The 12,921-nt window shown below is 38.5% G+C and overlaps 1 protein-coding gene across 6 annotated transcripts in view; it reads right to left on the bottom strand.

The window, feature by feature from the left end:
- The window catches only part of CSMD3 (CUB and Sushi multiple domains 3), a 969,186-nt gene that overhangs the window by 636,948 nt on the left and 319,317 nt on the right, over positions 1–12,921 (bottom strand). For all 6 annotated transcript variants that reach the window (XM_083186712.1, XM_083186713.1, XM_083186711.1 and 3 more), the window contains exon 6: positions 7,443–7,555. In XM_083186712.1, the coding sequence (XP_083042838.1) occupies positions 7,443–7,555 (113 nt within the window). The remainder of the gene's footprint in view (positions 1–7,442; positions 7,556–12,921) is intronic.

The following is a 12,921-nucleotide window of genomic DNA, read 5'->3' on the forward strand; positions in this document are numbered from 1 at the left end:
TCACTTTTCCATCAACAACACAAAATATTCATTCATAACACTATCACAGACGACACCACCTTTGCAATTATATGCACTTTCATTTCTAAACATTTATGCTGTCACTCAAATTCACTACAAGAACATTATTCACCAAATTACACTACATCTCACACTCACATATATTTCCACTTCAAATGGGGCGAAGCCCCTCACGACGGTGTGAAGAGCGCCCGGAGGGCGCGATGAATCACCTTGTACCCAATATATATATATATATATATATATGTATATACTGTATATATACTGGCAGATGCTCATTTAGTATAGTGATATCACTCAGGTTATCACAAGGGTGGGGTAACTTTCATCTAGAAAACATACTTTGTTTCCCCTAGCATGCTGAATGATACAAGTGACAAGATATAAAACCTATATGGCAACAGAATTCAGAAATCTTGGGTAGATATTTGAATAATATGAATATGTATGAATAATCACCTAAGCCATCACCAAAGCTTCTGTGTTTTGGGGGTCCCTAGTGAGGTCACGGCTGCCAGGCGGCTGAAATCACAACGGTCCCAGGATTGCATTGCGTGGGTGTGCGGACGTGCCGGTGGTGTCACCGGTGCGCCTGCAAACTCTAGCAATGCACCCATGGTACCGCTGAACAAGATCCGGAAGGCCGCCGTGGATGCCGGGGGATGCCCTGGACACCGGGGGACCATTGGGGGGACCAGGTAAGTATGTTAAAAAAATATACAAAAACCATAAAAATCCCTTATGCAAAATGCTCATGATCCCGCTACTGTGGAAGGGAAGTGTGAGGGACATTATGGCTGTGGGTTTTTTGTTTGGCACTACAAGTCTGTGCATTATGTGTGGCACTACCTCTATGGGTATGGATTACCGTAGCACTGCCCCTGTTTGCAGTTATCAATTTGATGCACAACATTTGTACTTCTGTGTGTGAATGGGTGTGAATCTGTAAATGATGTAGCTGCTTTTTCTTAAGCCAAGTTCAGTTGTGCTTCATCTGCAAAACTAATCCCATGCAGTTACATCACAGCTCATTATCTCTAGTGCACTTTGAGTAGTGTTTTGCTGCATTTACAATGAAAATGAGACGCACAATTTAAAGAAAACGATGGTACGTTACTCGTCGGTAGCACTGAAAACTTACATTTTCAATGCACCTAGATGCATTGAGAATGTACGTTTTGTATTACAATACTTGCATGTATATGTTCATATTTGATTCTGTTTTGATGATGATGATTATTATAATTATTTTATGTTTCATGTTTGGTGGCTTTTTATGACCTCAACATTTGATCTAGTATAGTGTAAAATGAATAGGGTGCAATGTGCTCATCTATATCTTCCTATAAGAACAATTAAGATTTCATGACGTAAGTCAACTTACAGTAAGTGAAACTGAAATGATCCTGACAGTATAAGGGGAATGATTTAGAGCACAGTGGCACTGGCACAGTTTTTATTATAAGTGCCTGCACATGCATTCAACTAAGTGGATATATTTTCCCATATTTAGTGATGGGGTTTGGTATCCCCCATCATCATCCCTTGTACCAGCCTTACAGGTATTTTTATTCTGCAATAATGTCACTGAACTTTGTCTATGTGATAACCGTCCAGTATAATCCTATTACACCAATTTAGTCCCAAAAAGAGATGCACTTGAAATGCGTACAATGGTGCATTACCCCTATTTGCATAGGCTAGGGTTATGGAGGTATTTCAAAATTGAGCATACTTTATTTTCAAATTTAGTATAACTGAAATATTATTATACTAGTACATGCTTCCAGCAGCCTATATATAGCAAAATATAGTGTGCTACATCTTTGCTCTTGCAACTATATATATATATATATATATATATATATATATATATGCATAAGTAGAACGGCGAAACTCAGGGTCTTTCAAGCAGATATAAAGAGACAAAAGCTCTAACTGGATTTCAATGTTTCGGTTTTATTTTGAAAAACCGTCATCAGAAATGCCGCCGTTCTACTTATGCTTGTTAATTGCTTGGAAGGCACCTCGGCATATCAACCTTCAACAAGTTTCACCCTGAGTGCCAAGTGTCCTTCTACTATATATATATATATATATATATATATATATATATATATATATATATATATATACAGATGCGATGGTGCGGCACTCCTGGTAGTAATGAAGATTCTGAACAACGGGTTTCACAACATTTCAGTTCTTTACTGAACTTTTTTAAAGGTACACTTGAAAAAAGTTCAGTAAAGAACTGAAGCATCTGTATGTTATTGACTTTGTGAGGGCACCCGGGCTATCATGGACATCATTAGGAGTGCCAGACCCACGACGTATATATATATATATATATATATATATATATATATATATATATATATATATATATACATACAGCAACCACCCGGCACTCAGCTTGTACAAAATGCTGATGAAGAATACTTGCTGTGGTGCCTTCCAATGGCCTCACGGGTCCAATGTACGGCAAGAGAATATAGGCGGCACTCCACCAGAATAAAGGATTTTTAATCTACAATGAGCCTGTGAGTGCCGCCTATATTCTCTTGATATATATATATATATATATATATATATATATATATATATGTATATATATATATATATATATATATATATATATATATATATATATATATATATATACTGTACATATATTTATTTATTTTGTTTTTGGACAAATTTAGAAAAGAAGCACAGTAACTAATTTATTACAAGAAAAAGATTCATATTTATGCCAATGTGTTCATTTCAGTCTTCTAACCATTGCGAAATTGCAATGCGATCTCAAGAGAGGCACCTGCTGATTCCCTCTTTATCATAAAGATAAACAATACATCTAAATTGCCAAGTGTTACTTATTTACATATTTTCCCTTTCTAGAAGTTGCTGTCCTCTGAGCATGGATTTAGGCTTAAAATATTTAAAATTCACTGACTATTACATAAATCTTTTCAGTGTTTTTCATGCTAACATAACAGTAACTGTACAATGCGCCTAGCAGAGTTATACACATTCTGCTAACTGCTAATGACTTTCCTAAGGCAAAATATGCTAAAATTTCACTAAAAACGGTATTTACATTTCTGCAACACAGATTCGGTGTGTTGCTTATTCAGCCATGGAAAATGTCACAATGATCTCTGACACGTAAGCAAAAATCCTTTCTTTTAGTGACACACAGAAAGTAAAATGGAATTCTAAATATTTGTAACCCACTAAAATACTATGTAGGAAGTAGGAACATAAAAAAATAAGAGAACATTTACTCAGTCCTATTACCTACAAATTTGAAATTCTAAAACCTTTTTTACACAGCTCTATGTCACTTTGTTCTAAAAACAGTAAGATTTTATTTTCAAATAAAAAAAAATTGTACTGAAAATGTATCTTAAAAACGTAATTTCCAATCAAAAAATAAAATTGGTTGGTAAAAATCTGATATATGGATCTTTTTTCTAATAAATGTGATGAGTAACTCCATAAAAACATAAAAACTTAAAACTGTGTTTTCAGTTACAATTTTACTAGATTTGAAAATTCAATGAACTGATTAATGATTTCTTAAACTTAGTCATATGGCATGTATACTTGGTATGCAGTGTTTTTGACCTGCTTTTAATAGTTTTAGCATATGGTAAAATCACTATCTGAAATGAATGTTTAACTTTTTTGTAATTAAGGAATTCATATTAGTTAGAGATATGTAGTGGCATGCGATGCATTTTTGCTTAAATCGCATGCGATCGCATTGCATGTGATCGCATGAGATCGCATGTGATCTGATGCGATGCGATGTCATTTTTCACAGAAATTATGGACATGAGTTGACATCATGTAAAATGCACCCCAAATGTCATTTTTCACACTGTACCACCCCCACTATCAACGCGCACCCAAAGCGTGGAGAGCGCAGCGAGCTCGCGAGGGGCGGCGGTACGCGTCCTACGACCTTTTCATACCCTCACTATCCACGTCGGCGTGGAGTTGAGAATAGAAAATGTGGCGAGCACAGCCAGCCACCGAGCCCCGCGAGGGGACGCGGATACCTTCACAGGTATCCGTGTCCCCTCGCGGGCTTCACAGGTATCCGTGTCCCCTCGCGGGCTTCACAGGTATCCGTGTCCCCTCGCGGGGCTCGCTGCGCTCGCCACACTTCAGGCTCGGTGGCTCGCTGCGCTCGCCGCACTTTCTATTCTCAACTCCACGCCGACGTGGATAGTGGGGGTATGAAAAGGTCGTAGGACGCGTACCGCCGCCCCTCGCGGGCTCGCTGCGCTCGACACGCTTCGGGTTGGCGTTGATAGTGGGGGTGGTACAGTGTGAAAATTGACATTTGGGGTGCATTTTACATGATTTCAACTCATGTCCATAATTTCTGTGAAAAATGACATCGCATCGCATCAGATCGCATGCGATCTCATGCGATCGCATGCGATCTCATGCGATCACATGCAATGCGATTTTTCCCTGTACGATGCACATCGTGGGAGCCGTGAAAGTACACATGTACCACTTAATCTAACTGTAATAGATAATTACAGTTTGTTTGGAAATTATATTACTCATTTGAATGCATTATTAATACAGTATTTAAAATAAAAGGTACTTGTGTCATATCACGGCACCCTGCTACGCTACGTTTTCAGCGTAGGCTAAGCTACGTTGTCAGAGTAGCCCAATGGCTACCTAGCATAGTCAGGGTACCGCGCCTGCCAATGGCTACCTAGCATAGTCAGCGTAGAGCCCCTGCCAGCTCTACCCAGGGGGCAGCTTGTGATGCCTGTGTCCCCGAGAGTCCTCCTACTCCTCCTCCTTCGCAGGCAGGGAGGCTTCCATCTCCCTGCCTGCCGCCATTCCTCGCCTCCCTGCGGCATGCAAATTTATACCAAGTTTTGCGTACTTTAGTACTGAGAAAGGATTGGCATGCGAATTTATACCAAGTTTCATGTACTTATTCCTAATAAGCAGAAGGGTTTACAGGATATTATACCTGGTGTATTTAAGTGTGTTTAAGTACTTAGTACTGAGAAAGGATACCGCTTTTCACTTATTGTCCATCAGTTTGGAATTAATGTGGCAAATGCCTCCATTTCAAAACCCCACTACCAAACGCCAGCCCGAAGTGTGGCGAGCGCAGTGCGCCCCACGAGGGGACACGTTACACGTCCTCACGACCTGTTCATACCCCAACTATATACCTCAGCATGGAGTTGATTTTATAAAGTGTGGCTGAGCTCGCCACGCTTCGGGCTCGGTGGCTCGCTGAGCTCGCCACACTTTATCGCCAACATGGATAGTGGGGGTATGAACAGGTCGGGAGGATGCGTAACGATTTCTGTGCTTGCCACGCTTCGGGCTGGCGTGGATAGTGGGGGGGTTTCAGGAACACATTCACACCTGCCATATCATACATCTGAGACAGTAATGATGACATGTGTTAACTGGTAACTTGATTTTAGTTAATAATAAAGAAGAAAAAAGCAACTTAACAAAGTACACGCCTATACGCTGGCCGCAGGAACACTACGCCGAATCGGACAGGGACGCTGACTACACTGGCCACAGGAACACGACTCAGAATCTGACATTTACGCTAACTACGCTGGCCACGGGAACACTATGCGAATCTGACAGATATGCCGACTACGCTGGCCGTGGACACACTACGCTGATCCTGACAGGGACGCTACGCTAACTACGTAACGGGCGCCGTGATATTACACAAGTACCAAATAAAATATTTGCAAGAGAACGGATTTTAGTCTTTAAATATATCACATAAACAGATATATGTAAAATAGTATACCTAAAAAAATATATGAATCAAACTAAGTTGTTTTAACTTACTTAAGATTATGCTATCCACTACAGTCTAGAGACACTGCAGATACATCAGCATTAGACAACATTACCTTAATAGCATAATACCAACTATTTGCTGATTACATCTTTTCTTATACTAAAGATTTTCATCTCTAAATGATTTATAATCTAGTCTTACCTGGTACACTAGATAGGATAATATGATGTTTTTTGGTATATTATTCCTTAAAAATGCAGCAGTTCTAAGTTCTATTTTCTAAGCTGATATAAAAATATTAAGCGAATCATTCGCTGTGTACAAAGCAAAAAGTTGCAAAAATTACTGTTGCATATTTTTTTGGCCAATTCATATAAATTTCAAATGTTTTCTAGCACTCATAAGTAATAGAAACAGAAAAGTGTCTAGTTGAATAGAATGTGTCATTAGTATTGGGATGTGTAATTATATCTCAGTTGTTTTGAATTAATTCCTGTGTACCTCTTAATAATGATCGTTATGATTCCTACAGTACTTTACTAGCTTCAGAATTGCATCTTAAAAAGTATTTGTTTTAAGTAAAAAACAATACAATAAAATTAAATTCACATTACACAAAATATAACATTGTTGAATAACAAGCCACATGAAAGATGGGTATCTGGAAAACAGTAACCAATGACTAATGGAATATCTCAAAAAAAATCCATAGGATATTGAAAAAAAAATCCAATAATGGTTACTGTGCTTGATCAAACATATTCTTAAAATAATTTTCTCTCTCTTAAGTAATTTTTATTTAATATTTTACTACAATTCATTATTGTTTATTCATGTCACAGGTAAAATGTTTTCCAGTGATGGTCAAAACTGAAAAGCGATTTTAATGTTCTTCTCTTTAATTTTTTTTTTTTTAAATAAAAAAAAACTTTTCATAAAACTGCCTTTATGTCATTAAATGAGTTTCAGGGAAAATAAAAACAATAATATATGTAGCAAATAAAATCATATATTTATTTCCATCTCAAGTCCAAATAGCAGCAAAACTGATTTTAGTACTTCCCCAGATTTACAGAATGGTGCTGGCTCCTCCATTGGACTCCCTTGCATCATGTGATCTTATACCATCAGATATTAAAATATTCTAGATACCGGTCCTTTACCTGGTTCACTTTCAATCAACTGAAAGTGATCTAGATAACTTTTCCAAATAGAATAGGCAATTTTATCTCAGATAATATTTTCTTAGGACACTAATGTAATTTGTTAAACTATCATACTACTGTCATAGAAATAAAAATTGTACAAGAACGATCTTAATAAAATTACAATAATAATAACAATCAAAATGATTATCACCATCAACATCATCATCATCATCAATACAGAGGGAGTCCAAGAGCAGGATACACACCACTCTGATGCAGAAGACAAATTATTAAAGAAAGTTCTTTATATTTATACTTTTTGTATTTTGATGCTGTGTTTAAAAAAGCAGTGCCTGGAACTATAATTTTTAGTTTATCATTTTACTGTATGTTACTATAATGTGTTTGTATTCGAGAAATAAGCTGAGTGCAAATGCATATGATTTACATACCTTGATACTGAGCGCTGAATCCTCTGTATCGATGATTGCCATCAGTAACAAAATGGATCCTTAACCAGTGCTTGTTGCTGACTACTGGAGGTGGCACATTCATCCCGGATAACCTGGAGAAAGATCAAACAATAATATTCACTGTGTTTGTCTTAGAATATTAATGTCTCATTTACATACTTACAGTATAAGTGCTGCAGACTCTGAGTATATACATAACCAGTACGAAGCAGATAGTTAAGACCAAGTTAAGTTCAACATTTCTGGGCTACACATAGCCCGCTCATCTTTCTTCCTGATGACAGGACTCTGTATAGGTCAGAAACATTGAATATAATATTCTGTAACTCTTTTGCAAGTAGTCCTAAAGTGCCATGATGTTATTTCTGTCACTGCAGCTTGGAGCTTGCACTTACACAATATAAGTGGTCTTAATAATATATACCCCCATCTACAGTACATACCGGCATCATTCAAATAATGAAATGCTACAGAGCATAGTTCTACATTTCAGTGAATGAAAACATTCATCGGGGATATAGATAGCCCATACTGACAGCTCAACAATTCTAAATTCAACTTTTAATATCGATCGTCAACTTCAATAAAGCATTATCGATGTAACTGTATTGTTGTTTAAGAGTTTTTTGTATACTGTCATTAAAATGTAAAAGAAATGTAACAACTGATGTGAACAAATCTCATTTAACAGTACATAATCATGTAGAGTTGGAGGTAAATGCAATTTGCATTATCCCCCAAAGTTATGTTTTCATACTGTGCATATACACAAACATTCCTACATAGCTGTTCCCATAACACAGTAACCCAGGCATATACAGTATAATGCTTTTCTCTACTGGAATAAATCAGATACATATACTACTAATGTCTCCTGGTGTAGCCAGTATCATATACTACTGTTCTCTCCTGGTGTAACCCAGACACATACACTACTGTTCTGTCCTGGCAAAACCCAGGCACATATACTACTGCTGTCTTCTGGTGTAACCCAGTCACATATACTACTGCTCTCTCCCGGTGTAACACAGGAACATATACTACTGCTCTATCCCGATGTAACACAGGAACGTATACTACTGTTTTCTCCTGGTGTAACCCAGGCACATATACTACTGCTCTCTCCCGGTGTAACCCAGGCACATATACTACTGTTCTCTCCCGATGTAACCCAGGCACATATACTACTGTTCTCTCCCAGTGTAACCCAGTCACATATACTATTGTTCTCTCCTGGTGTAACACACAAACATATACTGGTGTTTTCTCCTGGTGTAACCCAGGCACATATACTACTGTTCTCTCCGGGTGTAACACAGGAACATATACTACTGTTCTCTGGTGTATCAGAGGGGATGAGCACTAATTTCTGGCTTTTTATTTTTTAACGGAGAGCATGTTGGACATATTGACAAATGTCATAGAGCCTTTGGGCACTTAGACCCGCTGCGGCTCTAACAATCTTACAGACCATATGCAGTGCCACCTTAGCATTAGGTTAGGTATGCCACCATGTAGCATCACCATACTGCAGCTGGACATAGACTGTATATGTCAGCAACTGCCTTGTGCACATCTTTTTTACAAGGCAGCATTACATCATGTTCACGGATAATGCACCCAGGGACTACAGAGCCTGGCACTGCACGAACTTTCAGGGCTAGAGTACGGGGCTCAACCTGAAGAAGAAGCGGCTTTGGCACTGAATTTCTGTTACTGTGGAGGTGGGCCAGCAATTTGTTACCTGGAACCCATTGCTTTATTAGATTTTCAGATTGGGCAATGAACTGGACAATGAGATTGTCTATATTCCTTCTTCCCCTGCTGCATCTGGAATCTGGATGCCCATGTTAGCCAGTAGCTGATTGACATCTGGGTGTAGGTGAGTTAGTAATTTTGCACAAAAATAATTCTTCAATTTGTAATTTTTTTTTTTTACATCAGCGATTGGTAATTGATCCAATAAAATTATTCATGAATTTGAATGTTACAGTTTTATCAGTTTATGAATAATAAAATATGACCCTCTATAACCCAGGCACATATGTGTAACCTAGAAACATATACCTCTGCTCTCTCCTAGTGTATCTCATGTGCAAATACTACCTTTCTCTCCTGATGTTACCCTGGTGCATAAACTACTTTTCTTTCCCAGTGTAACCAAGTTCATATACTACTGGCCACACCTGGCATACCCCACAGAATGGGAAAAAAGGCATAACTGGCCTGTTACTGACTACACATCCCCCCCTCCCCTAAAATACTTGGGTATACCTGCATTTTCACTGACACTTTCAGCATTTTTTTCTGGCACGCCTAGCGTTTTTCTTAGCAACTCACTAAAGGTGCATACACACTGTACAATTTCTTTTGGCCAATTTCATTGAAAGACATTTCCCTTGAACCCAATGTCCTGGACGAAATATGTTGAAAGATATTGACGACAAACGAAAGCTCTAGCTCCAGTTTATAGACTTTTTTTGAAAAATATCCAAATTGAGCTGCATGCACAGTTGACGAATAATCTTGATAAACAATTGGCGGGTATGCGCATCATCATTCATCATTCATCGCAAATGCACTGAAAGATATGTTGACCAATTTCGTTCAGAACAGCTGAAATGAACACATTGGTCAAAAAAGTTGGTCAAAAAAATTGTACAGAGCATATGCACCTTAAAGGCTGGTCTCCATCCCCAGATGTATACTTCCTGTCAATGACCTTGCGAACATGTGCATACAGAGATAGTAGCAGGAAGTGATGTTGAAGAAGGATAAAAAGTGGAAAAGTTCTTTGGTATGTGGGGAAAGTTATATACTATAGCAACACTATCAACCCCATAAACAATACTTTATGGTATATTACACGGGTGTTGGAAGGTGATCCACCCTTTCACCTGTGATGCTTTACATTAGGATGCCCTAGGTATGGGTAGGAGTGCAGAAGTTACTTCATTAATAATTATATATATATATATATATATATATATATATATATATATATATATATATATATATAATATTGGTTCTACAAAATAAATATGTATTGTTTTACATGCATTGAAACATATAATAGCAGAATTGTATAATAGGAAATAATTTTCTTTGGTTCACAATGTAAATGTAAAAGATAGATGCAGACAATTAAGATGTGAACATGTAGACAATTTGCATAACAAGTATTGTACAACACATTTATTCAATAAAAAGTTTTTCAAAAAAAGAAAGAGTAGCGAATTTCATCTAAGGAAGGCCTTTTAGTACATATTCATAGTGTATCGATAATTGGCCAATGTGCACATTTTCAGCCAAGCAAACAGTCCGAATTCGTCCCTGACTCTTGAAGAGCCCTTCCATGTCTTTTGTGTCTGCCTCACACTAGCAATTTGAAATATCGTTTGGGCATACCCCTAAAAGAGTGTGTGGTCAATAAGCCTCTGATTGATGTGATCTAAGGGTTAATTTGCTAAGATGGAAGTTCTATTGAAGATGGGATCTTGGCCATATAGATCAATCAGATTCTACGGAGAGGGGGGAGGGGGGTTATTAAGATGGGAGTTCTATTGAAGATGGGATGTGGCTATTGGCAACCAGTCAGATACTGTCTATTATCCTCTCAAAGGTGCTAAATAAATAACAAATAGATTCTGATTGGTTAGAGCAACATTGGCCAGAGCAACATCCCACGTGAAGTAGATCTACAGTATCTCAGTAGATTTTCTCTACTATTTATTTAGCACCTTTTAGAAGATAATAGCTACAATCTAATTGGTAGCTATGGGCAACATCCCATCTTCAATAGAATAGTGATCTTAGTAAATGTACCCCTAAGGGCTGTTTCACATGCTTCGGCTGATGCCAGGCCGAAACCCTGCATGGCCAAGAAGATGTGCCATACACAAAAGTTTACAATGGTTGGGATGACCACAGCCTGGCTGCTGTCCTTCCCAGTGGTGACATCCGGCTGCAATCCGGCTAGCCGGGTGGTGACCGTCCGTGTGAATGGACACTATCCTGTCCATTGTTAACTACTGTGTACGGCATGGCTTGTCAGCCGTGCGGAGTTTCGCTGCCCAGCGTCAGCCGGAGCGTGTGAAACAGCCCTACGTCTCCAGAGTCACTTCACAATGAAAAGCAAAATATCTACCATTGCCTACTTCCAGCATCCATACATTCCAATAATGGAAGGACAGCGAGCAGTTCATCAACTATTTCAGTGTTGCACTTTGATTCTTTCTTAAAGCCCTTGATGTCATTACCCTCACATATCCAGTTATGTCATAGAGGTAATTGCTTGCTCCCAGTCCATGATAAAACACAAGAACATAAAAGGATTTCATTCAGTACATCAGTATTACAAAAAAGAAAGCTAAGGTTTATGGTCAACGCACCAGTAATTTATTGTATTGGTGTCACACAAGAACTTTTCCAGCAGCAGAAATCAGCTACTATAGGAAAAGCTGTTTTTATGTTGCCATTAAAAATGCTGCCTGCAAAGTTATATATACTGTAGAATTGAAAAACCTTTTCAGCAGCTGTTTAATCACATGTGTGACAGGTCTTGGGGAAAGAATAATTCTAAGAAGCACTTGTTTACCGGAACTATCTTTCGAATAGCCTAAGGGTGGTGTCACTCAGGCGCCTTGATCACCAAGGCTAGAAAATGCCAGCACTCAAACAGTCAGGTTACAGGGGATTTAGTATTCCACATTCACTTCATTGCATCAGTATGGAGCCATGTAAGGGATATTAATGCACGCATTGCTCCGGATGGGAGCGCACTTAGGGCCTGATTCTAGTTCACAAGCAAAAGCAAATTCTCTCTTGTATGGACAAAACCATGTGCACTGCATGGGGGCAGATGTAACATGTGCAGAGAGAGTTAGATTTGGGTTGGGTTTGTACTTGAAACTGATATCTATATTACAGTGTAAAAATAGAGCAGCCAGTATTTACCCTGCACAAAAACAAAATAACTCAACCAAATCTAATGCTCACTGCGCATGTTACATCTGCAGTGCAGCATGGTTTTGTCCATTGGAGAGAAAGAATTTGCTTTTGCAAGTGAACCAGAATCAGGCCCTTAGAGTGAATGCTAGTTACCAATAGATGCTGCTTGTAGCTATTCAGCCACTGTCCAACCAGGAAATACTGGGGGCATGGTCACTACTAACTGGCTTCACAGCACAACTCTTCTATATGTGAGCAAGTTACAAATGGGCAGCAGGGCAGGACAATAGAGAGCTAGAAGACTGCGAGTGGCTGGGCCAGGTATCTGTGGCCGGACTTGCCCAAACATGTAATTGGCTCTTTGGGCCAATGGCCCTGGTAATGCACAATTGTCCAATTGTGCAAAATACATGTGTGTGCCTTTTCCTGTGTTGTTTTTAGGATTGTATGCAAATACTGTTTCAAGTAATTCCAGGATAAATACAGATGACTGGTGGTGTGGATGCTG

This window comes from Crinia signifera, chromosome 5 (assembly GCF_055691185.1).
Source record: "Crinia signifera chromosome 5, ASM5569118v1, whole genome shotgun sequence".
Lineage (NCBI taxonomy): Eukaryota > Metazoa > Chordata > Amphibia > Anura > Myobatrachidae > Crinia > Crinia signifera.